At 43.1% G+C, this 20,071-nt stretch overlaps 3 protein-coding genes across 3 annotated transcripts; 1 reads left to right on the top strand and 2 right to left on the bottom strand.

The window, feature by feature from the left end:
- Positions 1–505: 505 nt before the first annotated feature.
- LOC110014347 (uncharacterized) lies at positions 506–1,962 on the bottom strand. Its single transcript, XM_023963538.2, has 4 exons — positions 1,835–1,962; positions 1,711–1,763; positions 1,159–1,593; positions 506–1,080 (listed from the first exon to the last, which is right to left on the bottom strand). Exons 1-4 carry the CDS (start codon positions 1,861–1,863, stop codon positions 602–604), a joined length of 996 nt encoding a protein of 331 aa, XP_023819306.1. The 5' UTR covers positions 1,864–1,962; the 3' UTR covers positions 506–601.
- A 5,180-nt stretch (positions 1,963–7,142) lies between these two features.
- On the top strand, positions 7,143–8,555 carry LOC111948800 (uncharacterized). The gene is made up of 4 exons (XM_023963540.2): positions 7,143–7,249; positions 7,330–7,382; positions 7,467–7,901; positions 7,980–8,555. Exons 1-4 carry the CDS (start codon positions 7,221–7,223, stop codon positions 8,456–8,458), a joined length of 996 nt encoding a protein of 331 aa, XP_023819308.1. The 5' UTR covers positions 7,143–7,220; the 3' UTR covers positions 8,459–8,555.
- Positions 8,556–14,119: 5,564 nt separating this feature from the next.
- Positions 14,120–15,561, bottom strand: LOC101172014 (uncharacterized). The gene is made up of 5 exons (XM_023963528.2): positions 15,458–15,561; positions 15,332–15,384; positions 14,812–15,246; positions 14,229–14,733; positions 14,120–14,165 (listed from the first exon to the last, which is right to left on the bottom strand). The coding sequence occupies exons 1-4, from the start codon at positions 15,484–15,486 to the stop codon at positions 14,255–14,257; spliced, it is 996 nt and encodes a 331-aa protein (XP_023819296.1). The 5' UTR covers positions 15,487–15,561; the 3' UTR covers positions 14,120–14,165; positions 14,229–14,254.
- Between the last annotated feature and the right edge of the window lie 4,510 nt (positions 15,562–20,071).

Below are 20,071 nucleotides of genomic sequence, written 5' to 3'. Positions count from 1 at the left end.
TAGCTGCACTAGCCAAAATACCCAACCAGGACAACTTCTGAGAGGTCTTGGATGGCTAAATGGTAGATATGTGCCACAGTAGGGGGCCACAGTTTTCTGAGCTCTACCATTTCAGGAGTTGTTCTCTCCTAAAGTAAATACAGGCTGCAAGTTAGCCATTTACAAACTGGTAAGCCATGTCTGCCAGCAATCCTTGGTGCAGGATAGTTGCTAGATTAGCCAACTTAAGGTCAACATTACAAGCACATTTGGAATGTTTCACGGGATCTTCCATTTTTAAATTGGAAATTTACTTTAACAAAACTAGAATTTGCTTCACTTTGCCACCAGCATGACTGAGGGCAACTTCCCTCGTCTCATCTTTGTAGCACCACTTACTTTTAGAAGCAAGAAGTCACGTCACTACATTTTAGTATGGAAGTCATTACATGTTTGAGGCCGGTTTTTAAAAAAAAAAAAAAAAAAAAAAAAAAAAAAAAAAAACCCCTCCACAGACACAGGTAAATCCAAGTTTCCAGATCATTTTATTATAACCACACTTATGCATCCAAGTTCCAAATGAGGCTGAATGTGCTCATGATGTCCACCATGTTGATGAGCCTCAAGATCTCTGGGGATGAGCATGGAAGACTTTCTGCTGAAGCTGCTGCTGTTGAGGACCTTGGTCTTCAGAAACATGCTCCTTCAAGTAGTGGATGGATTGGTAGTAGTCTTTGCCCTTCTCATGGTTCTGGCTGAAGGTGGTGTAGGTGCCAGGAGGGTACAGACCATACAGGAGCCTGTAGTCAAAGCCAGGATAAGGAGAACCCCAGAAGCCACCAAGTCCTTGGCCTGGAACAAGCACGCTGGTGAAAGCAGCTCCAGGCTGCGCCGCCTCAGCCGGGTAACCAAACTCTTCTGTCTGCTGCTGGTAGTTGCCAAGTTCAGCTTCCTTCACAATATTGGAAGTCTCTCCAGACTGGAGGACAGGGCCAGCTGGAGGGGCAGGGACTGGTGGCAGGAAGTCACTGGAGCCCACAGCCTGGGCATCAGCTGCTGCTTGCTCAGAGAAAGATGGAGGAGCAACAGCCCACTGGGTTTCTGGACAAACAAGACACTCGTCAGAAAGGGGAGGATTCATGGAGAACAACATTCACAGCAGCTTTTTAGAGGAGTCACCTGGCAGAGCAGCTTGAGCAGGTCCTGGCTGTGTGGAACCAGCTCCTTCATGCAGCACAAACACAGGGGAAGCAGAGCCAACCATTGCTGGGCCCGTCTGAAAAAACTGGGAGAAACCAGGAGCCTGCACAGGGACCTGAACTGCCTCAGAGACTCCTGCTGCAGGAACACCGGAAAACACAGGAACAGTAGATCCTGTCTGAACAGCCACAGGGTATCCTGCAACATCGGAGCTCAAGCTGCTGCCTGATGGAACCATGGGAACAAACTGAGGGACACCAGGATTCTGCACAAACACTGGAACTGGCTGAGAGACGCCGCTTGAATGAGAGCTGTAATGCACAGGAGCAGAGCGGCTCATCTGAGCTCCTCTGTGGGAAGCAAAGTTAGTTGCTGCTTTTTGGTCACCACTGCCATGATCTGTGGATTTGGAGCCTGAAAGCAGAAAGAGCACAAGTTCTGAAGAAGATCAACACAACATCTATGTTGATGGGTCAAATAAAGTGGAAGGAGGAGAAAAAAAAAAAAAAAAAAAAAAAAAAAAAAAATCACCTTTGGCAGGAAAACTACATGATGGAACAACCAGCAGAACAAAAAGGGAAAACCTGAAAGATTAAAAACATTAATGAAAAGTTTTGTTGATTGTGCAAAAAAAAATAATCCTGCTGTGTCCTACCCCAGGAAAACCATCGCTGTCTCCATCATGAAGGCCACAGTACTGAAAGGGTTATAGGTGAAGGTTTATCAGTGTTAGCAGAGACCAGTCCTGACCAATCAGAGCTTAACGGATTAACAACAGACAGCTGCTGGGGAAAGTCTTCCAAAGAGACAGAGCTGCTTTTGTTGTTGTAGATTTCATGTCATTGTACAAACAATAATTTACAATGGGATAACAATATACACTTTAGAAATGATAGCAATATTTCTGGCACTGAAATGGATTGACAACGTTACACCACTTAAATCTTTAATAAGCTCATATTCATGTTGCTCTCTACACAGCATTAAGAACAGACACTTGGACTGTAGACCAGATGTTTCATTAGAAATCAAGCAAATATTTCAACTTGACCACTCTGTGGTGCATGTAGCATTTGTGTCAGTACCAGCTCATATGGGACCTACAGGAAACGAATCTGCATACAAATATGCTAAAGAAAAAAGCTTCAATGCAGGAAAATATTGATGTAAATATAAGGCTGAGGATCTTATCTAAAAAACTGTAAATCAATGATGTTAAAAACGGTGGGAGGAAGGATTGAATGAATAAAGCTTTATTTATATAGCACTTTACAACACCTTCAGGGTACCAAAGTGCTTTACATTAAACGGAAGACAGAGGAAAGTTTAAAATTAGGCAAATTAAGAATAAAAGTAAAAACAGCAATGACAAAAAAACAGTCCGCAACAAAATGCATAAAACCTTTTTTTAAATGTTAGATTCAATCACTATGCCTTTTATTTGGAATAACAAGTCTCACAGAATTAAAAAGGAACACCTTATCAAACATAAATCTATTGGAGGACTATCACTGCGTAATTTCAGGCATTATTATTGAGCCTCAACTATTAGAACTATTTCCTTATTACTCGATGAGACAGACTTACTCCCTAAAGGGCTGCAGATGAAACGGGAGGAATGCCACCCTTATTCCATCAGTGCAATACTGCTATCACTTTCTCCATTGACTAGTGCACATTACAAAAATAACCCCTTAATTTGTAGTATGATAAAAAATTGGAAACAGATGCTCAAGAATTTCAAACTTAACACTTGTTCTTTATGTTTACCTATTTTTTTGTATTTAAACAATACATTAATGACATTCCAACAAGTACAGGATAGAAATGGATTACCAAGCAGTCGTTTCTTTAGATATTTGCAAATCTGAAATTATGTGAGAACAATTCTGCCTCAGTTTCAGAATGCCGAACCTAACTTTCTCAATTATTGCTTAATTGAAACTCCCGGCCCAAAACAAAAAAATTAGGACCATTTACAATTAACTACAGGAAATGAATAATCCCTCCACCGCGCATATTAAAGAGGAGTGGGGAAAAAGAATTTGGCGTCCCCTTACAGAGACCATCTGGAAACAGGCCTTACTCAAGATAGGAAATACCTCAATAAACACACGTCACTGCCTAATACAATACAAAATGGTGCACAGACTGCATTATTCTAGAGAGAAAATTAATCAAATCTATCCGAAGAGCTCACCGAACTGTGAAAAATGTGGGTTACAACAAGTCACTCTACTACACGTTTTGTGACCCAAACTTCAGACCTTCTGGACCAACATTTTCACATACCTGTCTCCTGTATTGAAAATCAAAATTTCCCCGGACCCAATTCTTATTGTATTTAGTGTCTCTCCTCTGTCCAAAGTCAAAAATCTGTTTGTCAATTTCAAAACAGCTGTCAAAGATAACCCACAGATTTCTAACAACAGTAGAGTCAGCTGTAGAGGTGTCACCAAAAACAATTCTCTCAGACTTTGACTCATTCAAATACATAACATTCTGGATCAAACAATGCTTTATGTTATCAATGCACTCCGTAAAAATGTTTTGTGAGCTCTTTTTTCGCAAACTGAGGGGCAGATTTATCTGCAGATCATCAGCCTAACAATCAAAAGAGATATCATGCTATGCTCTTAAAAAATCCATATGGACATATTCAAGTGAGCTGTTTGTTTATAGCGGAATGAGCACTTTATATGCTACACTGCGCATCAACATGTTCAAGTTCAGGGATACCCAGTTTGGTTTAGTCTGTTTAGTGTAGGAAATAATCTGTCGCTTTGAGATTACTTTCCTTGCATGTTCAAAAAAGTCGAGAAGAAGAAAACCACGGGATTCGACCGGATTAAGTTTAACACATTTTTTCCCTAACAATATTTCTAAAAAGTAAAAGATAATAAAACAGAATAAAATATGTCGATCTGGGTTCCCAAATCCAAAACCATCAAAACGTATGAAGTTACAAATCCGAATCACTTGAGGCCGTCTGGGAACAAAAGAAGGTTTTTTGAGTGCAGACTTTTAAACATGTAGTCAGAACCTCCTCACCCGCAACCAAGATGGCTGCTGAATCTCCGCCTCTGGTCGCTAGAGATTGGCTGACAGAGGAGCCCGCCTACTTCCTTCAGTCCATCACAGCATTTGGTCCGCTTCCTGCTACAGACGTCCGGGGGGTTATTTCACCGACGGACATCTGTCTGACCCCAAACTGTGTCCCCATGGGGGTCCAGCACAGTCGCCCGGATCCTTCTCCACATGCAGTCAGTCCCAACTCTTTGTCCTTCTCATGTGAGTTGTCACCTTCAGGGGTTCTCATAAATTGAAAGGAATCCTGGAGGCAATTTAATTCTGGTCCGTGTCAGATCTGCAGCAAAGGCTTCCAGATGGTCTTAGAAGATCAAAGACCGTTTTCTCCTGAAGGGGGAATGTGTTCGGAGCTGCAGCATCAAAACCTCTTTACATATGCAATTTTCAGGAAGTCCCTTTGAAATTCAAAGGAACCACACACAGTAAACCTAAAAGAAAACCTTCAATGAAATAAAGATAAGATAAAAGCCTAGGAGAAATAAGGATCACAGAAATATAAATTCCTTCATTAGCTAGTTCAGTTTAGAATTTTCCAATTGAATTCTTTGTATTCATGATCGTTTTTATTTTATGTTTACTTTACTATTACCGGTACAAAGCCCATTGAGACAACTGTTGTTGTGATTTTGGGCTTTACAAATAAAATTGAATTGAATTAAAAAATGCTACACGGTGGCGCAATAGTTATAGCTCTTGCCTCACAGCAAGAAGGCCCCTGGTTCAAGTACCAGCTGGGGAACCTGAAACAGAACACCAATGGGGACCTTTCTGTGTTTGCATGTTCTCTCTTATTCTTAAAACTAAAAGTTTGCATGTTCTCCCCATGCATGCATAGGTTTTCTCCAGGGACTCTGGCCTCCTCCCACCGTCCAAAAGCATGCTTCATAGGGTAATTGGTTTCACAAAATTGTCCCTGGGTGTGAGTGTGCATGGGTGTGTGATTGTGGCCCTGCGACAGATTGGCAACCTGTCCAGGGTGTCCCCTGCCTCTGCCCTCAACTGTCCGGGATAGACTCCAGCAGCCCTGTGACCCCGAAAGGGACAAAACGGGTTTAGAAAATGAAAACAGACACTTACTGGCTTTGACCGTAAACATAAGCTTCCCAGTGCAAGGGATCTATTAGGAATAAGATTACATATAAAAAATAAAATGCATCTGAAAGCAATCAGAACAAAATCGGTAGATTTTTTAATGTTTGACCGATACTGATCAAATCAGATTATGCAATATCGACCGATATCGATACTAGCACCGATATATCGCCCATCCTAAGCCTCAGTTCCCCTGACATGAAGCTCTTTTTAATCTAAGGAGAGTTCCCTTCTAGAGAACAAAGTGTGGTAATTATTGTAGTTTAAATCAAAGTTTCTCAAACTGATTTTATTTATTTTTTTACTTGTCCTGTCTAACAGCTGAGCTTACAGATAAGAGTCGAAGGCCTCTTGTGTTGGACATAGTTCAAGGGGTTGTGGATCTTCGGACACACAAGGTGTGTATTTGTATAAACCCCTTTTGTAACTTAGGAGAAACTTTATTTGTAGCCATTACAATCGTACCTTTTTTTTTTGTTGGACCGGACGCCAAAAAAAGGAAGCGGGAAGAAGGAAGGGATATTGGAGACAGGGACTAAGGGCACTGAAGGACAGGGGAAAGGGGGAATTAAGGAAATCTGGAGGATGACTACAGAGGTGGTGGTGGGGGGTACAATCATTAAGTGACAACATGCTGGAGGATTACCATCATTTCTGTCTGCTGTAAATGTTAGTCAAAAGGGGCGGGGCCTGTCCACACACACACTCAAATGTTACAAACATACCTCTTGCCTCCAAAAATCTTCAAATACAAACATGTCATCATGAACTCAACACAAATACAGTTCACACACACATATGCATACAAACCAACACATGTAAAGCATTTTATTCTGTCACACATACTGTGCAAAGGTGAGCTGAAACCTTATGTTCTGCTGAGGTGGACGATGGAATGTAAAAGGAGGGAGAGTGCCGTCCCCATACCAAAACCCCCGCCGATGTGGTAGCGGTAGCCAGACCTGCTGATTTGATTTTATAATAATCAAGAGAATAATCAGTGTCTATTTGTACACATGTAGCAGGAGGCAAAAGGTCTACCAGTCTGCCTTTGACGCTAACAAACCATATAGATCTGCTCATCCCATGGTATGGGTGAATACTCAGTTCTTATTGGTTACAGGGCTTACATTTAAAAGTAACACCTAAAAAAAGAAGTTTTGGTCAAATATCCTGAATGTTATTGCACCGGCATAAACTGCAGTTGGTAACCCGAATAACAGATACTTGGATCATAGGTTTATGTCTGTCTGTCTTTTTTACCTTATTGCTTAATGCAAATATTTGTTCATAAAATAACTTTTATTGATTCATGAAAGAAATTGGTTGTTTATTGATCCACGTATGATGATCAGAGTTTAATGGTGGATAATTCTTGCACTAAAAGCAGACATGAAACTGCTTGCGAACTTTGCTTCTTTGAAACAAACTTTTGCTTCATCATATGAACAGAAAACAAGCAGTAAGACCCACTGTAGTCACATGTCTATTAGATACCTAATGTACATATTGTAGTTGTCTGCAGGACATCTCTGAAAACTCTGTTTTGTTACTTTATTATATATATACCAATAATGTTCTGAAAGAAATCTGCAAAGTAAAGTCTACTACACATTTACTTGTAGACATCTAACCTTGGAATTTTTTTAGATGTCAACAAGCGTATTTTTTAAGCATTTACTAGTTAAAAAATGGGGAATGAAGAAGAAGAGGAAATATGTGTTTAAAATACGACAAATAAAAAGAGTTTGTGTCCAGCAGCTGTTTGTTGTTAACCCGTTAAGCTCTGATTGGTCAGGACTGGTCTCTGCTAACATTGATAAACCTTCACCTATGAGCCTTTCTGCACTGTGGCCTTCATGATGGAGACAGCAAGGGTTTTCCTGGGGTAGGAAGGATGTTCTGAAAGCAGGTCAGCTTTAATGTGATAGAAGGATATTCTAATGTTTCGTGTGTCAATATTTTCAGGTTTTCCCTTTTTGTTCTGCTGGTTGTTCCATCATGTGGTTTTCCAGCCAAAGGTGATCTTTCATTTCCTTTTGCTGACACATCAACATAAATGGGATGTTACTTTTCTTCAGGACTTGTGCTGTTTCTGCTTTCAGGCTCCAAATCCACAGATCATGGCAGCGGTGACCAAAAAGCAGCAACTAACTTTGCTTCCCACAGAGGAGCTCAGATGAGCCGCTCTGCTCCTGTGCATTACAGCTCTCATTCAAGCGGCGTCTCTCAGCCAGTTCCAGTGTTTGTGCAGAATCCTGGTGTCCCTCAGTTTGTTCCCATGGTTCCATCAGGCAGCAGCTTGAGCTCTGCTGTTGCAGGATACCCTGTGGCTGTTCAGACAGGATCTACTGTTCCTGTGTTTTCTGGTGTTCCTGCAGCAGGAGTCTCTGAGGCAGTTCAGGTCCCTGTGCAGGCTCCTGGTTTCTCCCAGTTTGTTCAGACGGGCCCAGCAATGGTTGGCTCTGCTTCCCCTGTGTTTGTGCTGCATGAAGGAGCTGGTTCCACACAGCCAGGACCTGCTCAAGCTGCTCTGCCAGGTGACTCCTCTAAAAAGCTGCTGTGAATGTTGTTCTCCATGAATCCTCCCCTTTTTGACAAGTGTCTTGTTTGTCCAGAAACCCAGTGGGCTGTTGCTCCTCCATCTTTCTCTGAGCAAGCAGCAGCTGATGCCCAGGCTGTGGGCTCCAGTGAGTTCCTGCCACCAGTCCCTGCCCCTCCAGCTGGCCCTGTCCTCCAGTCCGGAGAGACTTCCAATATTGTGAAGGAAGCTGAACTTGGCAACTACCAGCAGCAGACAGAAGAGTTTGGTTACCCGGCTGAGGCGGCGCAGCCTGGAGCTGCTTTCACCAGCGTGCTTGTTCCAGGCCAAGGACTTGGTGGCTTCTGGGGTTCTCCTTATCCTGGCTTTGACTACAGGCTCCTGTATGGTCTGTACCCTCCTGGCACCTACACCACCTTCAGCCAGAACCATGAGAAGGGCAAAGACTACTACCAATCCATCCACTACTTGAAGGAGCATGTTTCTGAAGACCAAGGTCCTCAACAGCAGCAGCTTCAGCAGAAGGTCTTCCATGGTCATCCCCAGAGATCTTGAGGCTCATCAGCGTGGAGGATATCATGAGCACATTCAGCCTCATTTAGAACTTGGATGCTTAAGTTTGACCTAATAAAAACAGATCTGGAAACTTGGATTTACCTGTTTCTGTAGAGGATTTCTAAAACCAGCCTCAAACATTGAATCACTTCCTGATATAATGTAGTGACGTGTTTTGCTTCTGACAGTAAGTGGCACTACAAGGTGGGAGATGAGGGGAAGTTGCCTTAAGTAGTCATGCTGTTGGCAAAGAGAAATAAACTCTGGTTTTGTAATGACCCAGAAATGCCCTGTCTGGGGCCTCTGCTGGTCACTTGTCGGTCTCACCGCTCGGGCGGTCACTTTCTGCCACGCCCTCAACCTCAGTGGGGCTGTGCCGGCTTGCCTCTGGGGTTGGGGGCGGGAGGGGGCTTCGGACTCTCAGGCGGTGGCATGCCTTCTGTGGGCACCGGCGTAGGTCTCATTTGGTCGGAGCACTGGCTATAGGGCCGGGGCTCCGGCTCTGCACATGCTCAGTTCCTCCTACTCCTCGGCCGGGGGGCTGCTGGGTCCTGACCTCTCAGTCTGTGGTGGGGTTCAGGTGCACAGGAGGGTGGTTGCTCATGGATCTTTATCTGACGGTGAAGTTCTTGGATGCCTGGATCGGCCGGGTTGCTGCGCTGTCTGCCCCTAGCTGTGGGGTGCTGGGCCTCCTGCCTTTGCTGGAGCATTCAGTGTGATCAAAGTATTTAAGAGTCACACATTCATTCCACCCACCTGCTTACTCACCTTTGCACAAATATGGGCATGGGTATCGTCTTTTTTTCCACACCCCTCTTCATGAATATCGGTAATGTGAAAATTGTGTGTACCTGTCTGTGCAGAAATTTTGGGAGAAATCTTTAATCATGTATGATTATACCTCCAACTTGTAAATAGTTGTGTGCAGACTTTTATGTACTGCAATCAGGACACTTTTTTAACTTTTTAATATCGACTACCCCCCCCCCCCCAACCCTTTATCCCCCATCTCTGACATCCCACTGTTTCTTTCTCTTTTATCTGTCCGGTCCTACAAGGAATGCATACAGATATAATTTTTATAAATAAAGCTTGGCATCAAATACGAAAAGGGGTTTATACAAATGTACACCGAAGATCCATAAACCCCAATTGTAACAATGAAATCCGTCCAATACAAGAGGCACTCAATTCTGATCTGCTTGCTCAGCTGTTGGACAAGTTAAAAAAAGAAATGCCCATTAAAAAATGGAGGATTCCTGTGCAAAAGTCTAAATGTGCTTGTAATGTTGGCCTTAAATCTGCTATTATAGTTTGGAACTATCCTGCACAAAGGATTGCTGGCAGACATGGCTTACCAGTTTATAAAAGAAAAATGGTTAAACTACAACCTGTGTTGGTCGATTGTTTAGAATTGAGGGTCTAACATGGCGTCTGCTGCCTTGATGTGAATGTTCTCCACTTGACATCTAAAATACCAGTAAGTGAAAGTTCAACTGCTGTAGGATTGCTTAGGTTTTGAGAAACCCAAACCCTTCAAAAATCCACTGATCTGCTAGACCACATGTGTCAAACTCAAGACCCGCGGGCCAAATGTGGCCCGCCATGTCATTTTGTGGCCCGCAAGTAGGTCTGTGATGATGACCTCATCACTGCACTTTTTTTTTTTTTTGAAAGTTCAGCATATGGTGCGTGATTGGAACTATAAGAAACACATTAAACAAGTTCATCTTTGCTGATAATTTACTTTTTCTGCTAGTCCTGTGTTCAGACTTTCCTTCTTTCCTTCAGACTGTTCTCTCCTTCTCTCCCACCACGCCTGTCACTGTCTGTCTCGGCACGCGCTCTCACTGCCTCTGCGCTGCACGTGGCACGCGGCTCCCTTTACACACACGGGTGCGCACTTTCAGAAGCACACATCCTCATTCTACAACAGAAGTTTCCGTCTCCTGAGGAAATACAACAAATTTACTGCGTTCTAATTATTAATTTCCATTTGTATTCATTTCCGTTACAAGCTGCAGCGCAACGTTACGTGTCTGTATGAACAAAGGGGGAGCCTCCTGCCCCACGTTCTTCATGGGTGTCAGGCTTCATGGCTACCGGAAAGGTGACAAAGTGTCTGCAGTCTGTTTATTACTGGGTAATATATAATATTCTGAGAAGATGTCTGTACCAGAGAGCACGGGTGAAACTCGCGTGCAGCTAGAGAGCGGTCCACTGCAGAAGAATCAACACGCACCCCCCAACACACATGTGCGCGCTCCCTCCTCACAGTCCTACACACTAGAGGATCAAACGGTTATAAGGTGTGCAGTGTCTCTGCTGTTTGTTTGTAAGATTTTATTCATTTCTTCCTTTTCTTTTCTTTCTTTGCAATTGTGGTTTTGAATTGTTTTTTGTTTTTGTTTTTCTTATTTTGAAAAATGTACAAATAAATCATACATAAAATAACTGGAGTTCCATGAACGCAAAATGCCGCGTATGGGAGGGGCTACCACCTAATGTTTTTAGCCTGTTAGCCACATGGAGCGGTTGCCTGCGCTTATCTCAGTAACAATGCATGGATGCACAATGCACATGGAGTGTTAAAAGATCAGGTTTATTTATTTTGAATAGTTTCACATTATAACAATGTTTCCATGTTTGAGTTCATGAGATCATCCCAGAGAGTCTCTGCTTCAGGTCCTGCAGTCAAACTAGACTTGAATTACGTGTAACTCAGAGCACCCAGGCAGCGCGAGAGTGAGTGTGTGAGCGCAAGTTAAGGGTCTGTTGCCCTGTCCCCTGGAAAAGTAATAGTAAAAAAAGGTTTCCTCCAAAGTACAGAGCCTGATTCTTGGAGTAAGCCCTGGCTGCAGAATTTTGCTCAATCAATCCCAGATCTCCGCTGCGTTTTCCGACCACGGTCAGAAACGTCATCGCAGGAAAGGTTCAACATATTCCCGGGAGCGAAAAATAAAATCAGAGGACCTGATTATAATCATTGTCTCAATGAAAATAGAAAAATATAAGGTTCAGGAGGCCTGAGCAGGCTTGTTCCGCTTTGCGCAGCTCACCTCCTGCGAGCCGACACGGGTGTGGGGCACGATGTGAGCTCTGAGTGAATGGCGTAAGAATGAAGAGTGTTTCAACGGGGGACTTATAGACGTGGACGACCGGAACTCCTCTGTGGTTTGGTCTACACAAACCCTCAAACTACAAAAACAGAGTCGTTCATATTTGCATCTTCTGCAGCACACAGATAGTTTGTCTATATTTGATCCTCTAATGTCAGCAAAGCCGCACGGATATCGCAGAAATATTTCATCTCTCTGGCTGGCACACCGCTGAGCGGGTATCGAGGAATAAGAGTAGATTTCCATGGATGAGCCAATGAGCGTTTAGATCCCGCCCACTTTTACTGATTGACAGACTCATTCTCCTGAAAAAGCTCTTCATGAAATAAGCCATTCTGAAAAACACCAACATGAAATAAAAACAAAGCTACTTTGGAAAATATTGATTTTGAAATACGAGCTTCTGAAAAAAGACAGAATTATAATAATATTCCACATGATTAAAAATGAATATTTTAAAATGCTGTTTTAAAATAAGGGACAGGTTTTTAAAGCAAAATGAAATATATTGAATGATATAATGGCTAATTTAAAATCAGTGTGCAGGTTTTTCAGCATTTCATGATCTTTTTATATATTTATGCGAGATTTATTGGTTGATTGTGTATTTGCATGAGGCCATATTTATTTTATTAAATATTTATTTAATTATGAACAGTATAGGACTCCATAGATCTTGTGTGGTTTTTTTGAGAGCGGTTAAGCGCGACACTGCGCCCCCTGGTGGTTCATCACCGCGGTGATCAAAAAGTTTTTAATTTCTTAAAATAAAAATTGGTGTGTATTTATTCATATCTAGGGGGAATTGAACTTGAAATATTGGATTGGGCAACTAAACAATAGGACTTAAACACTGTCCATATAACCTAACCTGACAGAACCAAATTTGAAAGATCAATGCTAAAGTCAAACAAGCAATCATGTTTCTATGCAACTGTAATTTTCACTTTAAAAAGTTATAAATAATGAGTTATTTAACATTAGGGAGTAGTTACATTTATTTTTCATTACATTTAGTTACATGTATAAGTTATATCTGGCCCTTTGAGGACAGCCGCTATGCTGACGTGGCCCTCGGTTAAAATGAGTTTGACACCTCTGTGCTAGACAGATCTGACATGAAGAGGCCTTATTTTTGTGGTCATGTGACTTGACATGCTTCAAACAGCGCTAGGAAATCTTCCGGTTAATTTCCTCAAGGCAGAGTCAAGGAACGTCAAAGCGGCCAAGTCTAAATTGTTTTAAAGGCCTTCAACTGAGAGCACTGATTCAAGAAATATTTTTGGTCCATGTACAGAACTTGATTTTCAAGTGAAAGTGAGGACAGATCTTGTTTGCTAGTGTTGACATTAAATGTATGTTTTTAGCTTAGTTGCTATGGACTCTTCTAAAAGTTTTTTGCAGTTTATCACTTGAACAAATGGAATGAAAATGTAAGATCTTAGTTGAGCATTGCAGATGAGTTTACCTCTGCTTGATTATTTTTCTGTTAGTTGCTCAATGAGCCTTTTACTGGTTTCATGGAGATTACACTAAAGTTCTGTTTAGAATAAAATAAGTTTTCAGCAACCGTTTTGAAAATTTGAGCTGCCGCTCTCAAGCCGAAGTATTCACTTGTGGTTTTGAACAGAATTTCACCCCGTCTGGCCAAAGCAATGGAAAAAAGAAATTCTCAGCTTGCAGAAAAGAAAATGAACAGTTTAGGGCCAAAAATTTGAGATTAAGTTGTACATTTGCCACTTTCTTGTAAATTTCCATGATTATAGTTGAAGTGAGCATACAGTGCAGCAAGTGAACACTGCGCAGCAGATGGAAAGACTAAACACAATTGAAGTAATCTGGAGGTTTTACATATTTTTGGAAGCCCATTAGATTTACAGCTTAATGTTTTATTCATTTAGCCACAAAGACTTTTAGTCTCTGCAGAAGTTCTGAAATTTGCCTCCAGGTTGTGGTCAATTGCTGGTGCTTAGTAAGCCGGTCCCCATTTTACAATCCCAACATTTCAGGTGGATCAAATCTGAGCTACCCAGCTTTGTAGTTCTTTACCAGGTCAGACAACGTACCTGGATCTGTGTGTATACACCGGATTGGTGGACTGGTCATTGTAATACCTCCATGCAAGTCAAGTTAAACTTTTCCATAGTTTATTTTTTTTTTTATAAGAGTTGTCTCCTCAGTCCTCATGACTTTACAGTAAAGGCACATTATAGTTTACGTCAAAAAAAAAAAAAATCAGTTTGAGACGCTTAATGACCTCCTGGAAATGCCAAAAGTAGCTTAGCAGGATTAACTACAATAGTTTACGGATCTACAACTTTAGTAAGAAGTCACTCCCAAAGTGCCACAGTATTTAAGCATTGCTTCTCTTGGACAATGAAATTTCTACGAAGTTTAGGTTTTCATACGTTTCTATAAAACATGGCTAATGAGTTTAACTTTCAATAGTTAAACAATATCAGTTTTAGTGATGCTGGGCCATTCTCTGAACCACAGTTTAATCCTTGTATTGCAAATTCTTAATTTATAGAGAACACTTCAGTTAGATTCTTTTGATCCTTTATTTCATACAAATTCAGCCAGCAATCCTGGAAAAAATAATGAAAAACTTTAAACAACGAACAATGTGCCTTATTAATATTTGAACATACCCAGTATGCCACCAGGCCAATGAGCCTCAGGATCTCTGGGGATGACCATGGAAGATCTTCTGCTGAAGCTGCTGCTGTTGAGGACCTTGGTCTTCAGAAACATGCTCCTTCAAGTAGTGGATGGATTGGTAGTAGTCTTTGCCCTTCTCATGGTTCTGGCTGAAGGTGGTGTAGGTGCCAGGAGGGTACAGACCATACAGGAGCCTGTAGTCAAAGCCAGGATAAGGAGAACCCCAGAAGCCACCAAGTCCTTGGCCTGGAACAAGCACGCTGGTGAAAGCAGCTCCAGGCTGCGCCGCCTCAGCCGGGTAACCAAACTCTTCCGTCTGCTGCTGGTAGTTGCCAAGTTCAGCTTCCTTCACAATATTGGAAGTCTCTCCAGACTGGAGGACAGGGCCAGCTGGAGGGGCAGGGACTGGTGGCAGGAAGTCACTGGAGCCCACAGCCTGGGCATCAGCTGCTGCTTGCTCAGAGAAAGATGGAGGAGCAACAGCCCACTGGGTTTCTGGACAAACAAGACACTCGTCAGAAAGGGGAGGATTCATGGAGAACAACATTCACAGCAGCTTTTCAGAGGAGTCACCTGGCAGAGCAGCTTGAGCAGGTCCTGGCTGTGTGGAACCAGCTCCTTCATGCAGCACAAACACAGGGGAAGCAGAGCCAACCATTGCTGGGCCCGTCTGAACAAACTGGGAGAAACCAGGAGCCTGCACAGGGACCTGAACTGCCTCAGAGACTCCTGCTGCAGGAACACCGGAAAACACAGGAACAGTAGATCCTGTCTGAACAGCCACAGGGTATCCTGCCACAGCAGAGCTCAAGCTGCTGCCTGATGGAACCATGGGAACAAACTGAGGGACACCAGGATTCAGCACAAACACTGGAACTGGCTGAGAGACGCCGCTTGAATGAGAGCTGTAATGCACAGGAGCAGAGCGGCTCATCTGAGCTCCTCTGTGGGAAGCAAAGTTAGTTGCTGCTTTTTGGTCACCGCTGCCATGATCTGTGGATCTGGAGCCTGAAAGCAGAAAGAGCACAAGTTCTGAAGAAGATCAACAAAACATCCTTGTTGATGGGTCAGCAAAAGGAAATGAAATGATCACCTTTGGCTGGAAAACCACATGATGGAACAACCAGCAGAACAAAAAGGGAAAACCTGAAAGAATCAAGAGTCATGTGTAAAATAAAATTGTTTTGAGTATACATTTCTGAAGCAAGGCCTGTCCTACCCCAGGAAAACCCTTGCTGTCTCCATCATGAAGGCCACAGTGCAGAAAGGTTCATAGGTGAAGGTTTATCAATGTTAGCAGAGACCAGTCCTGACCAATCAGAGCTTAACGGGTTAACGACAGACAGCTGCTGGACAAACTCTCAGGAAGAGACTATCAGACCTCTGCACTGTTACAAAGATTACACAATTTTAAAGAAGTTAAAAGCAGTATATTTTTATCGTTTGTTTTTTATTTTTGCTCATTTTCTTTCTGAAAACAGTTGTCAACAAATTAGCTTAACTTTACTGCAGGTAGATTTTTTTTTCTTGTTTCTTTTTTGTTTTACACTAGTCTCGATTGTATTCATATATTGTGGATTTTTTTTAATCTTTGAGTGCCAGTTTGTTGAACTTTTAAACACCTTTTCGAGGAGTCAAGTTTGGTCAGTTTTACTAATCACAGAGGTTTATCTGGCAAATATATTACTTTCTTAATTATTTGTAACCATTTCAAAATAAACACACATTATAAGACTGATCATTAAAGGAGCCGATTTAGCTCATGCTGGTTTGCGGTACCTTCTGTCCGTGAAACCAGGGTTCGAATCCGGGCTGCTCTTTGTTCCCTTCTCTACTTCTGTGCCGGTCTCAAGCCCGGTTGCTTTGAGAAGGTTGCATCAGGAAGGGCATCCGGTGTAAAACATTGCCAAGTTTACCATGTGACTCGTTCACTGTGGCAACCCCTGATGGGAAAAGCCAAAAGAGAAAGAAGAATAAGACTGATCATTTGGGTTTTCTGTTTACAAATATATATATATACTTATGGAAATAAGATGAGTGATATTATTTGAAAATGCCAACTATTGGATTTTGAGATATCAGATTAAACCACCTTGATTATTTCCTCATATTCTGTTTCTTTACTAAATGTATATTTATTTGACTTTTTTCTTCATAAAAATATATTTTTTTTACATCGCAATTCCTGGTTGATTAAGTGTAAGTGAATAAATATCGACCAAAACCAGATTATGGCTATATGATAGTCACTTTAATTTTTCTGTAGAAAGTAATACAGAGAACAGGTAGCCGCCTCTCTGCAGCGCCAGCGGCTCCGGTTTGTTAGGACTTTGTTAGGACTTTGTCAGGACGTTTCGTGTCTTTTTGTCTTTAGTATTTATTTTAGTCTTGTTCTTTTTTGTCTTTTGTCATCTTCTCTTACATGCTTCAGACATCACCATGGTCAACAGCATGGATTTTTGTCGCTCCAAACTTATGTGGCTACTACTTTTTTTGCTACTCTCGTTACTCCTCGTAACTGAGTGCAACCCGCACTGCGGCAAGTCTATTGTTTACACCCGCGATCAGCTGTTTGCTCTGAGCAGGCCCTTTCTGCCTCTGGGCTTTAGAAACAACATCCCAGGAGAAATTTTGAAAAGACGGCGGGGATGCCGGGCTGGAGCCCGGGTCAAGGCAAAGAAGTGAAAACAAAAGCCCGCTGTTCCGGCGATCATTACGGGGAATGTACGCTCTTTGGCCAATAAGACGGATGAGCTGACAGCAACGATCAACATGCAGAGGGAATACAGGGAGAGCAGTTTATTGTGGCTTCATCCACATCTCTCGGACCACAGTGTCGCTTTACCTGGCTTTGTGACTGTGCGAGCGGACAGAGACGCCGTTGCATCCGATAAGAAGAAAGGAGGGGGAATAATACTCTACGTGAACGAGCGATGGTGCAATCCAACACACAGGAACAACAACCAAAACGCATTTATAATTATCACGGGGGACTTTAATCATGTTAACTTGGACGGGACTCTTACTGAATTTACGCAGTATGTTGACTGCCCCACCCGTGACAACAAAACCCTAGATCTGCTGTATGCTAATACCCTGGGAGCATACAGCTCTTCAGCCCTCCCCCCCTTGGGAGGTCTGACCACAATCTTGTACTGCTTTCTCCTAAGTACATTCCTTTGGTCAGGAGAATACCCCTGTCCAAAAGGAGGGTGAAGAAGTGGACTCCAGAGGCTGAGGAGACCCTGCAGGACTGCTTCGAGTGCACAGACTGGGATGCTCTCTGTCTGCCCCACGGTGAGGACATCAACAGCACGACTGACTGTGTCACAGAATACATTAAATTCTGTGAGAACACCATCATGCCCACGAGGACTGTCCGCTGTTACCCCCACAACAAACCGTGGATTACAAGTGACCTGAAGGCCCTTTTGAATGAGAAGAAGAGGGCCTTCAGGTCGGGTGACAAGGAGTGGCTGAAAAGAGTGCAGCACCAGCTGAGAGACAAGTTGAGGGAATGTAAGAATACCTACAAGGGAAAGCTGGAGGCAAAAACTCCAGCAAAACAACATGAGAGAGGTGTGGTCTGGGATGAAAAGGATTACTGGATGCGGTAGGAGAAGCAGATTATGTGAGGGCGACAAAGAAAGAGCCAACGACCTGAACATCTTTTTCAATAGATTTAGCTCTCCTACTGCACAGGTCCACCCCACCCCCCCTCCGGCATCCTCACAACCACCCATCCCTCATTATGCAACCCCCCTTCAACCCCCCTCTCCCTCATCTTCCTTTTGCCTACCTGACCAGACTGAAACCACCCCCGACCTTGCACCAACCCAGCCCCCCCAGTTGACTGTGACGACCGACCAGGTGAGGAGACAGCTGGAAAAAATTAACCAACGGAAGGCTCCTGGCCCAGACGGCATCAGCCCCAGGATACTGAAGTCCTGTGCCGCCCAGCTATCCACTGTTTTCCAGCACCTCTTTAACCTGAGCCTCAGTCTGATGAAGGTGCCGGACACCTGGAAAACCGCATGTCTGGTTCCTGTTCCCAAGAAGACTGCACCCTCTGGACCTAGTGATTACCGCCCTGTTGCCCTCACGTCCCATGCAGCTAAAGTTCTGGAAAGGATTTTGTTGTCCCACCTGAGACCTCTGGTGAAACCATCTCTGGACCCACTTCAGTTTGCCTACCAGCCACGATTGGGGGTGGAGGATGCTGTTATTCACCTGCTGCAACGTGCTCACTCTCACCTGGATGGAGGGGGGGACACTGTGAGGGTCACATTCTTTGATTTCTCCAGTGCGTTCAACACCAACCAACCCCTTGTTACTGGGCGAGAAGCTGCAGTGGATGGGTGTGGACAGCGCCTTGGTCTCCTGGATCATTGATTACTTGTCAGACAGGCCGCAGTTTGTCCGGCTGGGCGGTGTCCTGTCTGACGTGGTGACAAGCAGTGTGGGGGCCCCACAGGGAACTGTGCTCTCTCCCTTCCTGTTCACTTTATACACCAGTGACTTCCAGTACAACTCAGAGTCTTGCCATCTTCAGAAGTTCTCTGATGACTCTGCTGTTGTTGGCTACATTAATGGTGGGCGGGAGGAGGAGTACAGGGATCTTGTGGATAAGTTTGTTATATGGTCTGGAGAAAAAAACCTGCTGCTGAATGTGGAGAAGACCAGAGAGATGGTGATAGACTTCAGGAAGAAACCACCAGCTTCCCAGCCTCTCAGCATCTTGGGCAGAGAGGTGGCAGAGGTAGAGGAGTACAAGTACTTGGGAGTAACCATCGACAACAGACTGAGCTGGAAGAGCAACAGCACTGCTGTGTATAAGAAGGCCAGCAGCAGACTCCATTTCCTGAGGAGGCTGAGGTCCTTCAACGTGTGCAGCAAGATGCTTGAAATATTCTACCAGTCTGTTGTGGCCAGCACTCTGTTCTTCTCGGTGGTCTGCTGGGGGGGCAGCATATCTGCTAGGGACAGTAATAGACTGAACAAACTGATCCGAAGAGCTGGCTCTGTAAGTGGTTGCAAAATGGACACATTTGAATCTGTGATGGAGAGAAGGACTTTAAATAAACTGGTATCCATCATGGATAATCCTGAGCACCCTCTCCATCCTGTACTTGACCGTCAGCGGAGCACCTTCTCCAACAGACTAAGGCAGCTTCGTTGTCACACAAACCGCTTCAGGAGATCTTTCATACCTCACTCCATTGGACTCTATAACTTGTCCATCCAATAGATAAAGTCATTTATGGTCCGTCTATTTTCTCTCTCCTGATGTGGCATGCAATACGACTGTGCTAATTCACTGATGTTTCTTTCCGATTGATTGTTCTGGTTCTCTGTCGTCTATTGTGTGTATGTTTGTATCTTGAGCCTAACGCCGATGCTGCAACAACTGAATATCCCAAGCTGGGATCAATAAAGTATCTTTATCTTATCTTATCTTATTAAGCCTATAATTCAGAAGCAGAGGAACTTCTTTGAGACTGAAAGCACAAAAAAATGATTATATCAGAAAAACCACATGAAGCTTTAATTTTAGGTCTGCATGTTCACAAAAAGTTGAAACAAATCCCTAAATGAACCGAAAGCTGGATTTATTTTATTTAGAAGACTTTCATGTTCATCCATCCATTTATTCATCTTCCTAATCTTTTTTTTTTTTTTTTTTTTTTTTTTTTTTTTTTTTAAACTTGTCCTGTCCAACAGCTAGGCAAACAGATGAGAGCTGAGGGCCTCTTGTGTTGGACATATTTTATTTTAACAAGAGGGGTTATTAATCTTCAGACAAACCAAAGGTATGTCTGAATAAACCCCTTTT

This window comes from Oryzias latipes, chromosome 15 (assembly GCF_053564925.1).
Source record: "Oryzias latipes strain Hd-rR chromosome 15, Olatipes_Hd-rR_3.1".
In the NCBI taxonomy this organism is placed as follows: Eukaryota; Metazoa; Chordata; class Actinopteri; order Beloniformes; family Adrianichthyidae; genus Oryzias; species Oryzias latipes.
The sequence above is the reverse complement of the archived record's forward strand: the minus strand, read 5'-3'. Positions and strand labels throughout refer to the sequence as shown.